Genomic DNA, 20,876 nt, shown 5'->3' on the forward strand with positions numbered 1-20,876 from the left:
ATCTGTAATTTAGTTTTTGAATCCTAAAAGATAGTAAGAAATGAGTGGCATAGTACAGCTTGTGAGATAGACTGTAGTTCAGTAAGCATAGAAAACTGTATTGGTTTCTGAGAACCTGATGATTGATTTCAGCAGAACCATGCATTGAAATTGGAGGCAAAAGACAAAATATTGAAAATTGACTTTAGCCCCGGTGCTGTTTTTTTTTCACAGTAGTTGTATACTTAAGTTTGCAAAAAAAAGTTTGCGAGCCCTTTGCAATTACCTGGCTTTCTGCATTAATTACTCATAAAATGTGATCTATTTTATCTAAGCTTCAGTAATAGACAAACACAATCTGCCTGAACTAATAACACACAAACAATTGTACTTTTCATGTCTTTATTAAAAATATTGCTTAATCATTCACAGTCCAGGCTGGAAAAAGTATGTGAACACTTGTATTTAATAACTGGTAAAACTTCTTTTAGCAGCATTAATTTCCACCAAACATTTCCTGTAGCTGCTGATCAGACTTGCACAATGGCGAGGAGGAGTTTTAGACCATTCCTCCATACAAAGTAGTTTCAGTTTGTCAATATTTCTGGGGTACCTTGCATGAACAGCCCTCTTTAAGTGATGCCACAACGTATCAATTGGGTTAAGGTCTGGACTCTGATTTGGCCATTCCAAAACACGAATTTTCGTCTTTTTAAACCATTCTGTTGTTGATTTACTCTTGTGTTTCAGATCATTGTCTTGTTGCATCATCCAACTTCTATTAAGCTTCAGGTGACAGACCATGACCCTGACATTCTCCTGTAAAATGTCCTGATTCAATGTTGAATTCATTGTCCCCTCAACAATTGCAAGCTGTCCAGGCCTGAAACAGCAAAGCAGTCCTTAACCATGCTGCTCCTTCTACCATGCTTCACAATTGGGATGAGGTTTTGGTGTTGGTGTGCAGTGCCCTTTTGCCTCCAAACAGCAACATGCATTTCTGCCAAAAAGTTCAACTTTTGTCTCATCTGTCCACAGAACATTGTCCCAGAAGCATTGCGGAACATCCAGGTGGCCTTTTGCAAACTTGAGACGTGCAGCAATGTTTTTTGTTGAGAGCAGTGGTTTCCTCCATGGTGCCCTTCCATGAACACCATTCTTGTTCAGTGTTTTTCTTACAGTGGACGCATGAACAGAAACTTTAGCAAGTTCTAGAGATTTCTGCAGGTCTTTTGCTGTTACCCTTGGGTAACCTCTTTCACCTCCTTCAGCATTGCATGTTGTGCTCTTGGTATGACCTTTGCAGGATGCCCGGTCTTAGGGAGAATAACAATAGCACTGAATTACCTCCATTTGTAGACAATTTCTCTTACTGTGGGCTGATGAACACTCAGGTCTTTAGAAATGCTTTTGTAGCCTTTTTCAGCTTCATGCATCTCTACAATTCTTCTAAGTTCCTCTGAAAGTTGTTTTCATTGAGTCATGGTGCACATAAACAGATCTTTCTTGACAAGAGCAGTCTCTGTCAGTAACCTTTTTTATAGGACAGAGCACCTCCACAACCCACACCCCCAATGTCATCTCATTAATTGGAACATCTCATTTCATTGACTCCAAATAGCTTTTGTAGAAGGCATTACCCCCAGAGGTTCACATACTTTTTGAACCAAGACTGTAATTGTTTAAATGGTGTACTCAGTGTTTACAAGAAGAAGTACAATTGTCTGTGTGTTATTAGTTTAGGCAGATTGTGTTTGTCTATTATTGTGACTTAGATGAAGATCAGGCCATATTTTAAGCGTAATTAATGCAGAAAATCAGGTAATTGCAAAGGGTTCACAAACTTTTTTTTGCACTTGTACATTACACTCAGTGGCCTCTTTATAAGGTATAGGAGTGGAACCCGTTGTGGTCTTCTGCTGCTGTGGTCCATCCACTTCAAGGTTCAGCGTGTTGTGTGTTCAGAGATGCTCTTTTGCTCTGCTCACCACTATTACAATGCATGATTATTTGAGCTACTGTCGCCTTCCTATCAGTGTGAACCAGTCTGTCATTCTCTTGTAACCTCTCTCATTAACAAGGCACTTATACCCACGGAACTGCCGCTCACTGTTTTTTGTTTATCACACCAGTCTGTTTTGTGTGTGTGTGTGTGTGTGTGTGTGTGTGAGAGAGAGAGAGAGAGAGAGAGAGAGAAAATCTTGGGATCAGCAGTGTCTGTGACACTCAAGCCACCCTATCTGGCACCAACAATCATTCCACAGTTAAAGTCAGTTAGATCACATTTCTTCCCCATTCTGATGTTTGATCTGATAACTGAACCTCTTGATCATGTCTGCATGCTTTAATGCATTGAGCTGCTGCCACATAATTGGCTGATTGGATATTTGCGTTAACGAGCAGATGTATAGGTGTACCTAATAAAGTGGCCATTGAGTGTATTTTGATATCTTAGCAGTTTCTGAATAAGTCATTCACTAGTAATTGGGAAAAAAATAGATTATTTTCCATTTTCAATCCAAAATTTAAGTAGTCAATAACTTACTTGTAAGCGGGGTATATAATAAAAAAAATTGCTTTGCACTAAAGCAAGTTTGATTCAGTGCGCACTTTTCAAAAACAAAATCTTCTCCTGCTTTTTGAAGTGAGGAAATCAAAGTAAAGCAAAGTCAATCTGCAGTAACAAATGAACGAATGTTTGAAGAGCGATCACTGTTGGAAGAAAGCTTTACTATACATTTAGGTAGGAAATTATTTTATAATATATGTTGTCTGTTCTTCAGTATAGTTTGGAATTTGTAATGTTTATCCATTTAGCCTGGTGCTGAAATTACCTGTACTTTCTTATACAATTTACAGGAGCCCAGTTGAAAACCATGCACAACTTGCGCCTAGTGAGAGCTGATGTCCTTGATTTTTGTAAACACAAGCGCAATCAGCAAAGTGGTGTTAAACTTCAGAGATTACAGACAGCACTGTCACTATATTCCACTTCCCTCTGTGGGCTTGTCTTGCTTGTTGATAACCGCATCAATTCCTACAGTGGTATCAAGCGAGGTATTTCAACACATTTTTTAAATTCAATATCTCTTATTGCAGAAATTGGCAAAAATATTTTACATGTTTTCACAAAAGGCTAGAAGTACTTGTCAAGTCAGACAGCATCAATGGAGACAGAATGATATGATACTAAAATACATCCTAGGATGTGCTGGGACACATCATTGGTGATGTAACCTAGGGTCATCAGGTGTTTTGGGTCTTTTAACATCAGATACCCTTGCCTAGGTGACCCAACCAGAGTTGATCAGGCCCAAGTTTGTGTCCCAGCAGTATTGGTCCATAGGTCACATCTCTTGATCCAGAGCCATCTGGAGGCTGGTTCAGTAGCCTCTGTGATGGTCCTGATGGCTCTTTTCTTTGCAGTTCTGAGAGTAAGTTCTGCAGTGCGAGCAGCAAGAAAAACCTCTACACCCCATCTCTGTAGGCTCGCATCATGTGCTCTATCCCTGTCTCTTACACTGCTCTACCAGTTCCTAGTATTTAACTTTCTTACTCTCGAATGCCTCCTGAATCCAGTCTTCCCAAGGCACTGTCAGTTCTACCATGACCACCTGTTTGGAGATTTCTGACAGAATGATCATGTCAGGCCTCAGTGATGATGATGTGATGAAGTCAGAGAACTTTAATTGCTTGCCATGTTCAACTTTCAGTTAAAATATTGTATAAAACAAGTTTTAAGAGGCAGAGTGAAGAGAAGAGGAGGAGAAATCAAATGTAAGCTTTGTAACAGGATAGAAGCGTTTGAGAGATTAAATGATAAAGGTGATGATAGTGTAAGGCAAATGCTAATAGAATGCATTTACTAGGAATGCCAGTAATGGTAGAGAATAAACAGCTGAAAGGTGAAGACAATTAATTAAGTAGGGAGGGAATGAATTTGTGAGCGCAGGTCATGGAATGGACCCTTATTTGACAGAGACATAGGAAACTAATGTCATCAGAACAGATGCAATGCAAATAGAATTCTGAAAGAGTAACACATATAATATGCTGGAGGAATTCAACAAGTCAGGCAGCATCTATTGAGAGAAATAAACAGCTGATGTTTTGGGGCTGAGAACCTTCATCAGGAATTATGTCTGTATAGGAAGTGGAGTGGAAGGAGGAATGTAATCAAAGGTAAAGGGTTGATTAATTCCCAGTAAGCCTTTTCTAATGCATACTTCACCTATGAGATAGAGGAGAATACATGAAATAGTTCTTTTCCACATAAGAGAATAATAATCTATGCTGGCAAATATTTCTAGCTGGTGATATAAACGTAATGGTTTTGATTCCAAAGAAGGTTATAACGAGGAGATTCATCCTTTAAGTATTATTTTTAGCAGAAAATACAATAGGCAACTATAAGACCTGATGTATGAATTTTCCTTGACTTTTGAGTGTTGTTTACTACATTGGTCTTTAAAGCTATAGGGCCAGGAACAAGGGGGGGGGGGAACAAGCCTGTCTCTTAGGGGGTTGGAGGTGGGAATCAAATAAAATACCCCACTAAACCTGTAGAAATATTTAAATGCTCATCTGTGCAATATTTTCAGTGTAGGATCTTTGTTCTGTCGCTGATTACGTCATACAAAATCCATGAACTTCCGTCTATTTTCTGATCGGCACCTCTCCAATTACATAAAGTTGTTATACTGAGACCAGTTATGATTAAACCATATTACATTTTCCACAGTAATCCAGTTAGCTATCTTCTCTATTTAAACACCAAGAATAATTACTTTAATTATCATAAATCACTAATTAGTTCATTTAGTCAAAGTAGTGTTATTCCATGATCTTCAATCAAGTTTTGGTAACCTCACCTTTGATTGAGGGTGGTTTCTTAATGTACAGAGTAATTTCTGTTAAGGTGTTTTACTTGTCTAGGTAATTCTTACAGTTTTAACGAACATTTTTGTTGCTCTTTATGGGCATTTAATTATTTTTCCTCTCTTTGCTGTCCACAAGTACCATCAATAATACCGATAAAAAGCACAGTCTGTCTAATTCCAACCATTTCATTAACAATTTTGTCCCCCAGAAGAACAGGCAAAATATTGAGTAAAAGAAAGAATGTCACATTTAACATGAGTTTCATAGTTAGGCAATAGATCATGGAACCATATGGAACCAGGAATACCTTTTATTAAATCCACACTATTGAGCACTGGATACCTTTTGATATGTCATCACAATTATTATTGTGAAGGACTCATTATATAGACAGAATAGTTATACTCATTTTTGCAAGTATTTGATATTTATAGCTGGATACTTCCAACAAGAAAGGCTAGAAAGTGTACAGGACTGAATATTCTTCCTGAACTGGGGCACATAATCCAGTTGTGGCACAACTATTGATTTCCCCAGCTGGGATAAAATATTACGGCCAGTAAGTGGACCTAATCTGTGATCCAAATTTGTGTGTAACTGACAGATTTTTCAGTGTACAGAGTAATATGGCGTCCTTTGCTTTGTATTGACTTTGCTTTTTTACCACCATAAAAAAAAACTAAATAATAATGCTGTCTTATAATGTACATCAGGAAGAGCAATGCTACGCAATTCCAATATTTGATTTATTCGTGCTGATCTTGGAAAATTAAGTTATTTGTCAATGCTATTAATTGTTGTTTCTTTTATATATTTGCTAGATTTTGCAACAGTTTGCCAGGAGTGCACAGATTTTCATTTCCCTAGAGTGGAACAGCAGCTTCAGGTTGTCCAACAAGTTGTACTTTATGCAAGTGCTCAACGTAACAAGAAAATAAAGGAAAGAGCTGGTAAATTAGAAAGTACACAGTTGAACTGGAAACTTGATTGTGATTTTGTTTTGTCTGACCAAGTTATACAATGAACAAAGTTGCTTCAAATCACATTTGTGGTCCGAATGTTTATATACCATAACTCCTATGAGGAAGCTAGCTTTAAATCTTCAGTATTAATCAAAAAGAATTATCTGTTATTATTGCTAACACTTTATCTTTTTTACCTTGTGACGAAAACCAGTGTCTCTTATGAGTACAGCTGGTGTTCTGTGACATCTCAGAGTTGCCTGTCCCTAACCAAAAGTTCATTACTAATTTCATAATCTGGAATTTTCACAGCAATTTCCATCTTACACATGTGGGAGCTGACCTGCGGATTTATATCAATTACTTATTTTGTTATGAGTGTAATTGATTGTCTTATTTTGGACCAAATTAGTGATGAGAATGATGTAATTATCAACACTTGTGTAAAAACATAGGAAATCTAACCATAGCTTCAGAAAGTATCTATTTGTAGTTAACTCAGCAGTCAAGTTGGTATCTTGATTTCCTTTTCTAGATTGCAGTGATAGCAGCCTTCTGCCACTAATCAGTGGAAATCAGAGAACTGATAAGTATTCCAACAACTGTGAAGCTGTTCTGATTTCAAGAAACCCAGAAAATGTTACACTTTGTTGAATGGGGTGCACTCAAATGAGACTTTTAATATGTATAAACCATATCTACCCTTTGGCTTGAGAAATTAATTTTGTGTGTGAAGTGTACACTGATAATTATTTCATTGTTCCTGATTTTTACTATTTTTACTCTATTAAAGTTTGTGCATGATGTTTAAGCTTTTAACATAATCTTATGCATATGGCCCAATTTTTGTTTCACACTGAGGAATGCAAAAGTGTTAGTTAAGAGTTAAAGCTTTTTAACCTGGATTTTATGGACTGCTATGAAATCTTGGTTGTATTTGGCTGGTCATCCTGCTTGGTGACTTCACTGTTGCTATGACTGGCAGAGATTCTCATTGGCTGATACCTGACAGAAACTGTCAATGAGAAAGGAAATGTTAGCACCACTGGATCTTTGAGGGTTATGATTCTGAGTGTCATTGCTTCATTGCTGACACACAAAATCAAGGCTAATAAGTTACAATTGTACATTTCCACTCATAGACCTTGTGCACTGATTATCTTAAAACACTGGTTGATCTATTAAATATCAAAAAAAAATTGAAAGCAACTCATTCCAGTAGTTTCTAAAATAATTCATGCCAGAATCTATTTTTTGTACAAGAGTTACCAAATGGAAATGGGGGGAGTGAAGATAAGTCAAAAATCGGAGAAAGAAATCCATCAAATATTTTACCAGGTAAGTGGAACTGCAAACTACATTGAAAGTTAATATTTGGCATTCTGATTTTCAATCCCTCAATAGGATTGAGCCAGGCTCTGGGAGATTTATAGTCATGGGAAAGACATTATTTTGGCCTGTATATGGCACTCTTGTCATCAGTAATTTTCAACTCCTGGTTTTCAGAATAGATGTGACACTGCATTTCTAATGGGCATTGCGTTGACGATTTCCATATCTGTTGCATCCTGGAATTGCTCCATTTAATAGAACTTTAGGAAAGGAACTTTTAAATTTCAATAAAACTCTTAATTGTAAGACTCTTGGCAGTGTGGAGGATCAGAGATATCTTAGGGTCTGTGTCCATAGGACACTCAAAGCTGCTGCACAGGTTGGCAATGTTGTTAAGAAGGAGTATGGTGTGTTGGTATTCATCAGCCATGGGATTGAGTTCAAGAGCCATGAGGTAATGTTACAGCTATATAAGATCTTGGTCAGACCCCACTTGGAGTACTTTGTTCAGTTCTGGTCAGCTCACTACAGGAAGGATGTGGATACAAGAGAAAGAGTGCAAAGGAGATTTACATGGATGTTGCCTGGATTAGAGAGCACGCCTTATGAGAATAGGTTGAATGAACTTGGCCTTTTCTCCTTGAAGCGACAGAGGATGAGAGGTGATCTGGTAGAGGTGTGTAAGATGATAAGAGACATTGATCATGTGGATAGTCAGAGGCTTTTGCCCAAGGCTGAAATGGCTGACATGAGGGAACATGGTTTTCAGGTGCTTAGAAGTAGGTGTAGAGGGACGTCAAGGGTCAGTTTTTCACACAGAGTGGTGGATGCGTGGAATGGATTGCTGGTGATGGTGGTGGAAGTGGATACTGTATGGTCTTTTAAGAGACTCTTAGATAGGTACATAGAGCTTAGAAAAATAGAGGACTATGTGGTAGGGGAATTCTAGGCAGTTTCTAGTGTAGGTTACATTATGACCAAAGGGCTATAATGTGCTGTAGATTTCTATGTTCTATGCAGTTTCTCGTTCATCAACTTTAGTATTTGGGAGTATTGATCATCTATTAACTCAGCAGTTCTACTGAGCATTTCTTCAGAATAAAAGTGGTATCAATTGCAGGAATCAATGCAAAATTAATGTTATATAATTCATTTGAGATTTTTTTTGTAAAAACAATATACAATGAGAATCAATAATATTTTGTTGGGTCCTTGAAAGCTTTGACTTTGATCTTACCATGAAAATGCTCCTGATGTTGTGAGACCAGATAATACAGTATATTAGGAGTGGTCAGCCCAGCAGCCATTGTTATTTATCATGGTGCATGTGATGTAAATATCTTTGCAGTCTCTCACTCAGACAATAATACAATCTTAGGAGGAGACTGTGCTTGGACCAGTATTGCCATGTGGTCTTGTGCTCGTGTCTTTACTGAATCCTTCCACATTCCTTCCATGACAATATCAAAGATTGCAATCTCCCCGTACACGGGTGTTGAGTATCAGTTTGCCTGCCCTTTTAAGATGTGGACTAAGATTTTTCTCATGGTTAGAATAGAAGACTGCCTTCACTTCATCCGAAGTTTCCAAAATGACCAATGATGACAATATAAGGTTAGCTATACACTAGAGTAAGCCATAGTGTCATAAGGCGTTTACTAAGTGTGCTGAGAGAGTCACTGAGACATTATTTTTCTCGGGAAGATCACTTCATAAAGACAGCAATCCCTTTCCCGTTTGCCCTTCCTGAAGAAGATATACCTAATACCTTGTCCTTTAAGCTGGCCACCTTCTCACTCGGAGCAGTGATTTTAGTATCAGTGTCCAAATTCCTAATCTGGAAAGTGTTCAAAACTTTGGCTGTTGGCATATTCCACGAGGATCTTGATATTCCAGGTTTAGAACTTCATGTTCTCGAGTAGAATTTGTGTGCATGTAGTTTCTACCCCACACAAAATTCACTGAGTAAGGTCTTAATCGAGTAGCAAGAGGCTCCAAGATAACTAGAAACCAAGCTCTTTTCTGTGGCTGTTAACGTTTACGTGCACATGCCATTTGGCATGTGAACACTTGCTATTGTGCGTGTGTGGGATCAGGAACAAGAGCCCTTGCACACTGCATCCCTCATCACTACACATTCCCATCACCCACTTTCTCAGGCATCTGTTTCCAGCTGTGACCCAGCCCAACGTACTTGCCTCTGAACTCTACTTGGCAGTTGAAAATTGACGAAAAGTGTGTTTGAGGATCAATTGTTCAGACCTATTACAAAACTCATTCTCTCTGGCAGTAGTGATCCCTCCCCTCCTATGCATTTCGGAGACCGGGATTCCTACAAGTGGCACAACCATTACCTTCTCTGCAGAATCCGCCAACTTTGTGCCCTATCCCAGGCCCACATCCCCAACTTTGAGGCTCTAGTTGCAGGTCCTGTTTATGAACCTGATGTCAGGTTCCCCAAACACGTACTTTTCTTTGAGCTCCATCATGGAAGTAATACCCAGATGGAGGAGAAGGTGGACAGTTGCGTTCAAAGCCTCTCTGCTAACACCTGGAATTCCCCAGCCTATGACTGCTCGGAAGGAGAAGGTGCATTTGGAATGGTATTAAAAAGCAAAAGTTCATGCAATGAGAGGACTGAAGCAGTTGCATTAGTGGCAACAAATAACCCTCCACTCCTCCATCGTTCTTGGGCTCATCCTGCCCTGTCTGTGGAAGAATTGCGGTCTTTTGGAGTTTTTGGAATGGAAAAGGCCAAGGAAGTTCTGACTAAGATGGATAAAATTCTGAAGTGCATAGATGGGGTAGACTTTTCAAAACTATCTGCTAAGCAAAGGGGTCTATAACTAGAACACATAGAGTAGGTGATAAGAAATTTAGAGGAGATGTGGAAAGAATTTTTTTCACCTAGAAAGTAGCTGAATCTGGAGTGCACTGTCAAAAAGGGTGGAGGAGGCAGGAATTCTCACAACATTCCAGGAAGTATTTAGACGAGCACTTTAAATGACATGGGTTAGAAGTCTTCTGTCTGAGTGCTGGAAAATGGAATTATGTAGTTAATTTCTTGATTGTTTACATGTTTCATGGTGTATAGTTCTATGACAGGTTAGCCATGATAGCTTATTTAAATATTCAGTTGTTCATGACACAGGGAATGCTCCACAGCCAATCCAAAACCAAAGCTTAATGTAATCAGTAAACCTATGAAGTTTTTTTATGATATGGAGTTGCATTGACCGCATATTAGTTCACCATGACAACCAAGATGAATGCTATCCATTAATTAAGAAATGTGAGTGATTCTTTATTGATAATCTGTATTTGCCTAATACATGATATATATCTCTTAGATACTAACAATAATGAATAATGTTTTCCACGCCTTCAGTGGTTATTTTTCTTAAATGTTTTAACAGTGTTGGTGCGTTTTAAGTGATATTAAACAGTAAAAACTTAACATTCTTTCTACAGGAGAATTTTACACGACGAGGCATTCTAATCTTTCTGAAGTTCATGTTGTTTTTCACCTGTGCGTGGATGATAATGTAAGATCTAGCAATATTACAGCCCGTGATCCAGCAATTATGGGCCTACGGAATATTCTGAAAGTCTGTTGCACTCATGACATTACAACGATCACAATCCCTCTATTACTAGTGCATGACATGTCCGAGGTAAGTAGAAAATTGTTAAGGCGAACAACATCAGTCAGTGTTCAAGTGATTTATAATATCAGCTGAAGGCATAAGAAACATTAAAAAAATAAAGACAGAACATTCTGGAAATAAGCAGCAGATGAGATATTTTGTGATTTGACAGAAATAGAGTTAATGTTCCAGTTAGATGACATTTCATGAGAACTCAAAAAACTAGAAGTAAATGCAGTTTTAATTTTGCAATGAAAAGAGGCAGGGAACAGAAGGGAAGGTCTGTGCTAGTGTAAAGTTATCAGCTGTGGTATTCTATATTAAATGGATTGAAGGCAGTGAATATTAATAGCTATGTCAAGAACAGGTACAGACAGGAGGAAGTAAATTAAATCTGATATTACCAATAGAGGGGATTAAAAAGTGTGGAAATGTGAAATATGAGGCTATAATGACTAATTTTAAAAAATCAGAAACTTATTATCCTGTAATCGTTCATAATTTTCTTTCTTCTACATAACTTTGTTAAATTAACAGATTTGGCAAACAATTACTTTAGACATTTACTTCCAAATCTGGTTGGAGTACAGAATTAGAATCAGCTTTATTATCTTATATGACATCTTATATTGTCTTATTAGTTGTCTTGCAGCAGCACTACAGGGTAAAGACATAAATACTATAAATTAATAATAAATCGTGCAAAAGAAAAGAACACTGAGATAGTGTTCATGGACCATTCAGAAATCTGAAGATGGAGGGGAAGTAGCTGTACCTGAATCATTGAGCCTCAGTCTCCAGGCTCCTGTACCTTTCCTTAACAGTAGAAACAAGAAGAGTAGATGGTGAAGGTGCTTAATGATAGATGTTGTCTTCTTGAGGCACATAATGCACTATCGGACTCTACAAATGAAGACTGATCAGATCCTTCTGCTATTTTGTTCTTTTCCTATAGTCTGCAAAACTTTCACGAAAATTTTCATTTATCCTAGTTCTAAACACCTTTCTCTGGTTTCCCTTCTACTTCTCCACAAGTTGTGTTGAAAATTTTCTGGTCCATGTTGTCCACCTCCTTCTCCAGCGATCCTGTTCCCACTGAATATATATTTGTGGTCTCCAAAAAAGAAATATTGACATATCAATTCTCTCCTGAGTGATTATCTCTGCTGCTTTAAATATCTCCATAATAATTCTTAAAGAAGTGACCCCTTAATCCCTTCATCCTGCAAATTATTACTTGTCTTCAATTTCCTTACAAATTCTTTTACCAATCGCAAATTTCTTGGAGAAATTCAAACATTCAGGCTTCATTTCTTGCTGAATATCAAAATCACAAGGTCATGATTTTAATATCCTCATCTTTGTTTTCAAATCCCTCCATCGTTATGTCTTCTTCCTACTTTATATTGTTATCTGATTTTGTGTTGTTATTCTACTCTAGTCTCTATCCGATTTTAATTGCTCCATCATTGTTTGCCGTGCATTCATCAACTAAGGCTCACTGAACTACTCAGCCTTTCCACCTTTTTCTTTTTTCAAGTCTCTTCTTAAAACTTCTTTGACCAAAGTACTGATGTGCCTTTGTGTTGTATTTTATTTTGGAACATTCCTATGCAAATGTTTTTTCCATTAATAGTACTTAACAATTGGTGCAGACTGCACTGTTCATAACCAGTCAGTGTTGCACGTTTTATTTCGGGGAGACCAGCTTAATAAAATAGAACAGGTCTTTCTTTTAATGTTAACAGGATTTGAGATTACATGTCATATTCTTACAAAGTGACCAGAGACTGGCACATTTGTATAAATAATAATTTATCTGAGTTTTTGATTGCTTTAATTGAAAGGTGGAAAAATTACAGAAATTACTAGCAACCTTTTGTATCTTTTTCATAAATGCTGTAGTTTCTAAACTGTGTTAAAATAGATTGGATGAAAAGCTAAAGTCCAAAAACAATATTGCACAATGCTGAAAATGTTCTTTAATCTTTTTATTATTTACAAAAGATTGCACACAATTTCCTGGTTTTGCATTGCCTCCTTTCTAAGCATATTTCTGAGATCATCTGTGAAATTCCTAAATCTTGCTAAATTGGTATGGTGAATGTCTAATGTTGAGCTGAACTACTTCATTATTAAATAGTTTAGTATAATTTCTAGTGTATAGATAGGAAAATGTAACCCAATATCTCATACATTATTAAAGTTACTGTTTATTAGATGTATTTAATTGTTCACTACAAAAAAAGTGCTTCTTGTAATCTGCCTGAGTAAAATACTGTTTTATTATCAATGTTCTCTCACAATGTCACCAAGTCTAGCTTCATACCTCCTCTCCTGCATAAATTAAAAGTTAGCACCTGTGCTACAGTATGCTTACTCCATACTTCATGAAATTTTCTTGCTCTGTATTGATGATGAGGCCAAGCACAGAGCTAAGGACAAAAAAGATAAAATCAGTGAAAATATTTTCTCTTAGCCACTGACATTATGTTGTTTAAAGGCACCAACACTAGAGGTAATTCAATAAATGATTGCAGGCGTTGAGATTACGATGAAATAAATTTCCCCATTTTGGATGGAAAGATGGAGATGGGGGAAGGAAATAGAAAACACCAATTTAATTTGATTTTGTAGAATTGTAAGTATCTGCTGTTGAAAATGGTTTAAGCTGCATTCTGGTACATTTCATAAATCAGTCAAACTTTACTCACATTTTTCACCCTATAAATTATATTAAATTGTTGTCAATCCACTCATTATATTCTGTACATTAGTTATGTATTTCAGTGGGAGATTATACTTGTCATAGAATTTGTTATATCATTTTGAATTAAATTAAAATGCAACTCAAATCTTATTTGGGGAGAAATGAAATTTAATTCTAACAAATCTAGCTTTAAGTTATTTTTTAAAAATTGCTGCAGCCAATGCACAGAATCAAAATTAAAGATAGCATCCTTCCAAAACAAAGGTACCCAAATTGACAGACAAGCATATTTTCAGGCTTCGAGCTCATAATGAAAATTCACTTACACATCTTTATCTGATTGTGGATCATTTCCACAACTAACAGGGCTAAGAACAGTACAAAATCCAAGTATGACTACTTGATGTATTCCTGGGAAAATGAGAAAACACAATATTATTCTGGTAGTTTGAACCATGGAGGATAAATGGCCAGATGCTATCTGGCACTTGAAATATATTGACATTTACAAGCACTATGCACAGAGCCAAATATCAGATAGTCATAGATACTGTGCAGACCTACCTGAAAAAAAAACTCAAATGCAAATAGAAAAGTAATCCTTTTGGAAAATCTGGAGATAAAATTTTGTAGATAATGAAACCAAGAAATAACCAGTGCTGCACTACCATTTCATTTATTTTTATTATTAAAGGTTATTGAGACTCATTTGCAAGTTAATTTATGATATGAAATGACCATTTATTAATGCAACTGCTGTTGAATATTTCTGGTTACATGATAGTTTATCCATAACGCTTCATATATTTGCAGGAGATGACAATACCTTGGTGTCTGAAAAGGGCAGAGCTTGTGTTTAAGTGTGTAAAAGGTTAGTAAGTTATTAAATTTGTCAATTAATTTTAGTACCTTCTGATTAACAATGCATTTATGTGGTTGGGGGAATCAATGTTTAAAATGAGTGTGAATCATGGAGGTTGCATAATGTGTCTCCAATAATAAAACTTACTGTTTGCAGCTAAAGATTAGACTTAACCGTTTTTTTTCCTTTTCTACTGACTTCTGTTGAACAGTCATGTGCTCTGTACTCTGCTTTATCAAGCCAACTAAACACAGTGCACTATGTTTAGTTGTAATGAACAAGACAATCTAAGGGGGTGCCCATTTAAATCTTTTATTGCAGAATTAAAGGCAAATTGCAGCAGATACTATTTATAGGAATTGGAAGCAGCATCTCCAACACCATCACACTGAGCACGGGGGCCCCCCAGGGCTGTGTGCTCAGTCCACTGCTGTCACTCTGCTGACCCACGACTGTGCTACAACACACAGCTCGAACCATATCATCAAGTTCACCGATGACACGACCATGGTGGGTCTCATCAGCAAGAACGATGAGTCAGCATACAGAGAGGAGATGCAGCAGCTAACGGACTGGTGCAGAGCCAACAACCTGTCTCTGAATGTGAACAAAACAAAAGAGATGGTTGTTGACTTCAGGAGGACACGGAATAACCACTCTCCGCTGAACATCGACAACTCCTCCGTAGAGATCGTTAAGAGCACCAGATTTCTTGGTGTTCACCTGGCGGAGAATCTCACCTGGTCCCTCAACACCAGCTCCATAGCAAAGAAGGCCCAGCAGCGTCTCTACTTTCTGCGAAGGCTGAGAAGAGTCCATCTCCCACCCCTCATCCTCACCACATTCTACAGAGGTTGTATTGAGAGGATCCTGAGCAGCTGCATCACTGCCTGGTTGGGAAATTGCACCATCTCGGATCGCAAGACCCCGCGGATAGTGAGGTCAGCTGAGAAGATCATCGGGGTCTCTCTTCCCGCCATCGCAGACATTTACACTGCATCCATAAAGCAAACAGCATTATGAAGGACCCCACGCACCCCTCATACAAACTCTTCTCACTCCTGCCATCTGGCAAAAGGCACCGAAGTATTCAGGCTCTCATGACCAGACTACGTAACAGTTTCTTCCCCCAAGCCATCAGACTCCTCAATACCCAGAGCCTGGACTGACACCAACTTACTGCCCTCTACTGTGCATATTGTCTTGTTTATTATTTATTGTAATGCCTGCACTGTTTTGTGCACTTTATGCAGTCCTGGGTAGGTCTGTAGTCTAGTGTAGTTTTGTGTTGTTTTATGTAGTTCAATGTAGTTTTTGTATTGTTGATGTGCACCATGGTCCTGAAAAACGTTGTCTTGTTTTTACTGTGTACTGTACCAGCAGTTATGGTCGAAATGACAATAAAAAGTGACTTACTTGACTTGACTACGAACTTCAATGGAAAACCTGAAATTCTATACTGCCTTTTAAATTCTCTGGGCATTTCAATAACCTTTATGACAAGTTAACTATCTGGGAAGAGTGGGGCTGACATGACACTGTGTTCGCAAGAGCAGATTGTTTTATTTGATTCTTTAAAATTAATACTTTAATTAAAAATTAAAGTGTGTTTTGTTACTTAACATTCAAGATTCAAGTACATTTATTATCAAAGAATGTATAAATTATACAACCTTGAGGTTTTCTTGCTCACAGGTAGCCACAAAGCAAGAAACTCGAAATAATCTAATTAAAGAAAAAAAAGAATAAGAATAAAAGACCAACACTTGATGCACAAGAGAAAGAGAAAAAAATACAGATCATGTTAACAACTGAAGTGAGCAACAGCATTTCCAACCAAAATTGTGTCCTCAGATCTGAACCTCAGAGTAGGCCCAAAGCCTCGCTTATCAGTTCATCATATTAGCAGGCATAGAGCACAGCAGCCGGGGCAGTCTTCATAGCTTTGGCACCAGTGAAATGACCATCGTGGAGAATGAACAAAACGGGATCCCAACACCCTGTCTTTTCAGTCTGTCTGGCCGGCATTTAAATTGACGAAACAGTGGAACAGCGAAAGGTTCCAGTGCCCTGGAGAGAGGGATGAAGATCGCGAAGAGCATGCGAAATTGGCTCTCGCATCCGATCTGGGCTGGCATTTAAAATGTCTAAACAGTGAATCATATCTTGCACTAGGACCCAGGCACTGCTGCTGTGAAAGGCTCCAGGCCTAGATCATGCCAGCCGAGGACTTACTCCAGACCCAGATTTTGCTGCACAGCGACTTGTTCCAGGCTCGAATTTTGCCACCCAAAAACTTGCTCCAGGCTCAGATTTTGCCACCCAGCAACTCACTCCAGGCCTAGATTTTGCCGCCCAGAGACTCTCTCCAGTCCTGGTTTTGGCCACCCAGCGACTTGCTCCCAGTTGACTCTTAGCAGATGTAATATCACATGTTTGGTATTGGAGAGCATACAAGTCGACAGTGTTTAGAAAATGCATTCCAGCCAATCTTGGACAGTACTGACTCTTTCCTCAGGATATCAAAGTCCAATAAGTTACTCCCTCATGCAATCTGACACTGAGAAGCTATGTCTGCCAGCATGGATCCCTTCGGAAAGTCTTGAATTTCTTTTATTTCCACAAGAAGCTGCATTCCCACTTCTAATTTATACTAGAATATTTTCTAAGTTATGTTTCACTGCCCTTAATTTGATCAGAAGAACCTGATCACATTTTCACTCTTTTCATAAAAATTTCAACTGGTGGCATCTACTGTCCATATAAGAAACATTTCCTAACCATCTGTTTCTTGGAACAACAGGAATTCTGCGGATGCTGGGAATTCAAGCAACACCCATCAAAGTTGCTGGTGAACGCAGCAGGCCAGGCAGCAGCTCTAGGAAGAGGTACTTCCTAGAAACGTCGACTGTACCTCTTCCTAGAGATGCTGCCTGGCCTGGTGCTTTCACCAGCAACTTTGATGTGTGTTGTTTCTTGGAACAGTTATGTTTTCACAGCCTTCATTTCAAATGCCTTAGTATTTTCACTCGTATCCATGGTTTTAGCTTCTTTTCTCATCATTTATGTCAGTTATGGTCACTGACCCATTTATGACCACATGATTCTAGTTTGTGTGCATGTTCTTAAAATATATGTACAGCGTGTGTTAAAAATGTGCAAACTTGGTGAAACTCTGTTCTTCTGTTTAAAAAGGTGTATGTTATCTTTATTTTAGGTTTTATGATGGAAATGGCATCTTGGGACGGAGGAACTTCTCGTACAGTCCAGTTCCTTGTACCGCAGGTAGAGTACCAATTTTGTTACTGTTTGAGCATTTCCATTCTTTTTAAAACCTGCAGAACTTAAGAACCAAAGTGAAGATACTGCAACAGCAATTCTGGAAATATGGAAAATATTATAACTTATTTAAATTCACATCTATGGAGAGAGTTTGATTTGAGAAACATTATGCAGTTTAACATCTCTCTCGTGTAGGTGTCTTGGCAATGGGGTAGATAGCCATATATAGTACTCGAAGTCCTTTTTACCTGCAGGTCCACATACATGTATGGTCAGCCACAGAGATGTGAGTTAGTTTTATCCCTATCACCCAAGTTGGGAACATGAGTCAGGAACATGTGTAGGTTTACAGCCAGGTCAGAATTCTTATGTGTTTCCTCTTGTTTTGACAAGTCAAAATCTACATTGATGTTGCCATATAGTAGTGGTCACCAACCTTTTTAAGCCCAAGATCCCCTACCTCGACTTCAGTGAAAGGCAAGATCTACCTGCTAAATCGTTTAGAGAAAAAACAGCTCAGATTGTACTTCAAATTTGAGGCCTTTTATTTGGGTGAATTGTATTTGAATTACACAAAATACTTTTCTCAAACTTTCAAATTAATTCAAACAAGAAAACACTAACTAGCATATCAAAGATGCCACAGCTGCCTTTCTTTAAGAATATTACAATACTTCACACCTTTAATTCTAAGTTTCATTATTTAATTTTATTTCAACACGAAAAATAAATGACTAAAAATTGACTGTTGCACTCAGTGTGATGACTGGGGCTGAATACTTTCTGCTAGTTCCCTGAAATTTGGCTCATAACTACAGACAGCCAGTCTGAGACAGTCTGTGAGGTGTAGGGTTGCCAACTGTCCCGTATTCCCCCCGCTAAGGTAGAACGTTCCTATGAAACCTTTCGTGCCAAAATGATTTACGCCGAAGAAGCAATTACCATTAATTTATATGGAAAACAATTTTAAGCGTTCCCAGACCCAAAAAAAACCTACCAAATAACACATAAAACCTAAAATAACACTAACATATAGTAAAAGCAGGAATGATATGATAAATACACAGCCTATATAAAGTAGAAATAATGAAAATTAAGCCAAAACTGATTGGTGGGGTAAAGAAAAGAAATCGGCACGTATGCGCATGCGCACACAGGTGCCCGCGCAAGACTTCATGGTCATGGTAGTCTTTCTCGGGGTAAACACAAATGTCCCGAGATTTGACTGCTACTTTTGTCCATTATTTGGGAGTGAGAAAGTTGGCAACCCTAGTGTGGTGTCTTGTCAGTAAGTCAGCTCCTGTACTTAGATTTAATAATTTTCATCTGTGAAAATGCAATTTCACATAGATAAGTTGACCCGAAGTAGGCACTGACTTTTAGTGGTATAAAACCAACGCGCACACCGCGTATTGCTCGGCCCCATCAGTAGTAATTGCCACCAGTTTATGAATGGGGATGTCATTTTCACGGACATATTTTTTTAAACTCATTGTAAATATCCTCACCTCTCGTTCTTTCCTTTAATTGCAAAAGAGTGAGGAAGTCCTCCTTTGTTGTAAAATCCTGGAAAGCCATTCTGACAAATACAACAAGCTGAGCTGTTTGCATTACATCCAGGGATTCATCGAACTGTAGTGAAAAATATTCACATCCTCTGACAGTGACTCTACCCTCCTTGTCACTGTTGCAGGGCCAAGCGGTATATTACGTATTGCGGTTGTGATACTCTTTTTGTTTTTAAAGTCATTAAAAACAGTCTGCAGTAATGACCATTGCTTCCTTGAATAAATCGCCATCTGTAAAAGGCTACTTGTGTTCAGCCAAAAGGTGACTTACACGAAATGATGCTTCAATAGCAGCTTTATTTTGAGCAGCATATTTTGTGAAAGACGATTGCTGGGCCTTCAACCCCAATTTCAGCTCAGCTTTCCAGGCACGAATTGTGCCCTTTGGGGGGTAGGTGTCTTTAAATTCCTAGTGATTGGTGTTGTGGTGCCGCTCCAGATTCCCTCTTTTAGTTAGTGCTTGTGTTTGGTGGCACAACATACATACACACTTGTCTTTCACCAAGGTAAATAGAAATTCCTCATCCCATTCTGGATGGAATTTGTATGTTTTCACCTTCTTTCGTGGAGCCTCCGCTATACTATCAGGATATCACGAGCGATTGCCGATTGTGTCGCCTCTGATCTGACCCGACATTTACGTGCCGGGCGGCACCTAATTAATTAGCTTGTTTATTTCGGCTTTTTTACTTAAAGATGTGCTGGGTGCATCCCGACTACTGCTGCACCACTGCATGCTTCACGGCCCAGAGGTTGGGGACACTGCCATATATTGATGTTTGCGACAGTCAGTACTCTTATCCCTAATCTGATTGTTCACTTTGATGCAGCATAGGCTATGCTGAAAATGCGTGCATGGCGGGGGAACTACATACATGCACACTGGGCAGAAAGAACGGAACTAAACCCCCGCAACCCGGAAACAATCTCTCTTTACAAACAGCTTTTTAGCGAAAATATTGCTATATTACCATTATCCTAATTAGTATTACTTACTTTTATAATGCTCACATTACAACAGTATTTGTGTATTTATTTTTGATTTTTCTTCGGAATCTACTCGGAAAGTCTCAAAGATTGACCAGTCGATTGCGATCGACGGGTTGGCAACCCCTACCATACAGTGTTCAATCGTTGGAGTTGTGGTGGTATCCGTGGTTTCTGCTGTCCTAGGAAGTCCAAACAATTATTCCTCAAGAATGATGAAGACTTAATAAAAATATCTAGCATTGGCGCTCTCCTGTTGATAAGTATAAGAACTTCAGAATTTAATTTGAAAACTATATTATAAAAATGATGGAGTTAATTTTTTTCAGCTTACTGGCACTGTAGCTCTTTTGACAACCACATCTTCATCGCAAAATTACTATCAAATTAAATATAAGTACAAGTACAAAGTCCATTTATTATCATAGAATGTATCAGTTATTCAACTTGAAATTTGTTTGCTTACAGATAGCCACAAAGCAAGAAACCCAAAAGAACCCAATTAAAGAAATGAAATAAATAAAAGACTAACACCCGATGCACAAGAGAGAAAAAAACACAAATCATGTAAACAATTAAAGCGAACAACAACAACCAAATTCAGATGACTCTGGCTGAAAAATGTGGATCCAGAGAATAGGTTCTTTCATGCCTTAGTTCTTTATT

General features: G+C 38.1%; 1 protein-coding gene across 5 annotated transcripts in view; it reads left to right on the top strand.

Moving 5' to 3' along the window:
- The window catches only part of ferry3 (FERRY endosomal RAB5 effector complex subunit 3), a 75,909-nt gene that overhangs the window by 41,925 nt on the left and 13,108 nt on the right, over positions 1 to 20,876 (top strand). For all 5 annotated transcript variants that reach the window (XM_072241040.1, XM_072241039.1, XM_072241038.1 and 2 more), the window contains 7 exons: positions 2,625 to 2,722; positions 2,839 to 3,036; positions 5,682 to 5,810; positions 7,086 to 7,160; positions 10,626 to 10,828; positions 14,325 to 14,382; positions 17,591 to 17,658. In XM_072241040.1, the coding sequence (XP_072097141.1) occupies positions 2,625 to 2,722; positions 2,839 to 3,036; positions 5,682 to 5,810; positions 7,086 to 7,160; positions 10,626 to 10,828; positions 14,325 to 14,382; positions 17,591 to 17,658 (829 nt within the window). The remainder of the gene's footprint in view (positions 1 to 2,624; positions 2,723 to 2,838; positions 3,037 to 5,681; positions 5,811 to 7,085; positions 7,161 to 10,625; positions 10,829 to 14,324; positions 14,383 to 17,590; positions 17,659 to 20,876) is intronic.

This window comes from Mobula birostris, chromosome 23 (assembly GCF_030028105.1).
Source record: "Mobula birostris isolate sMobBir1 chromosome 23, sMobBir1.hap1, whole genome shotgun sequence".
NCBI lineage: Eukaryota > Metazoa > Chordata > Chondrichthyes > Myliobatiformes > Myliobatidae > Mobula > Mobula birostris.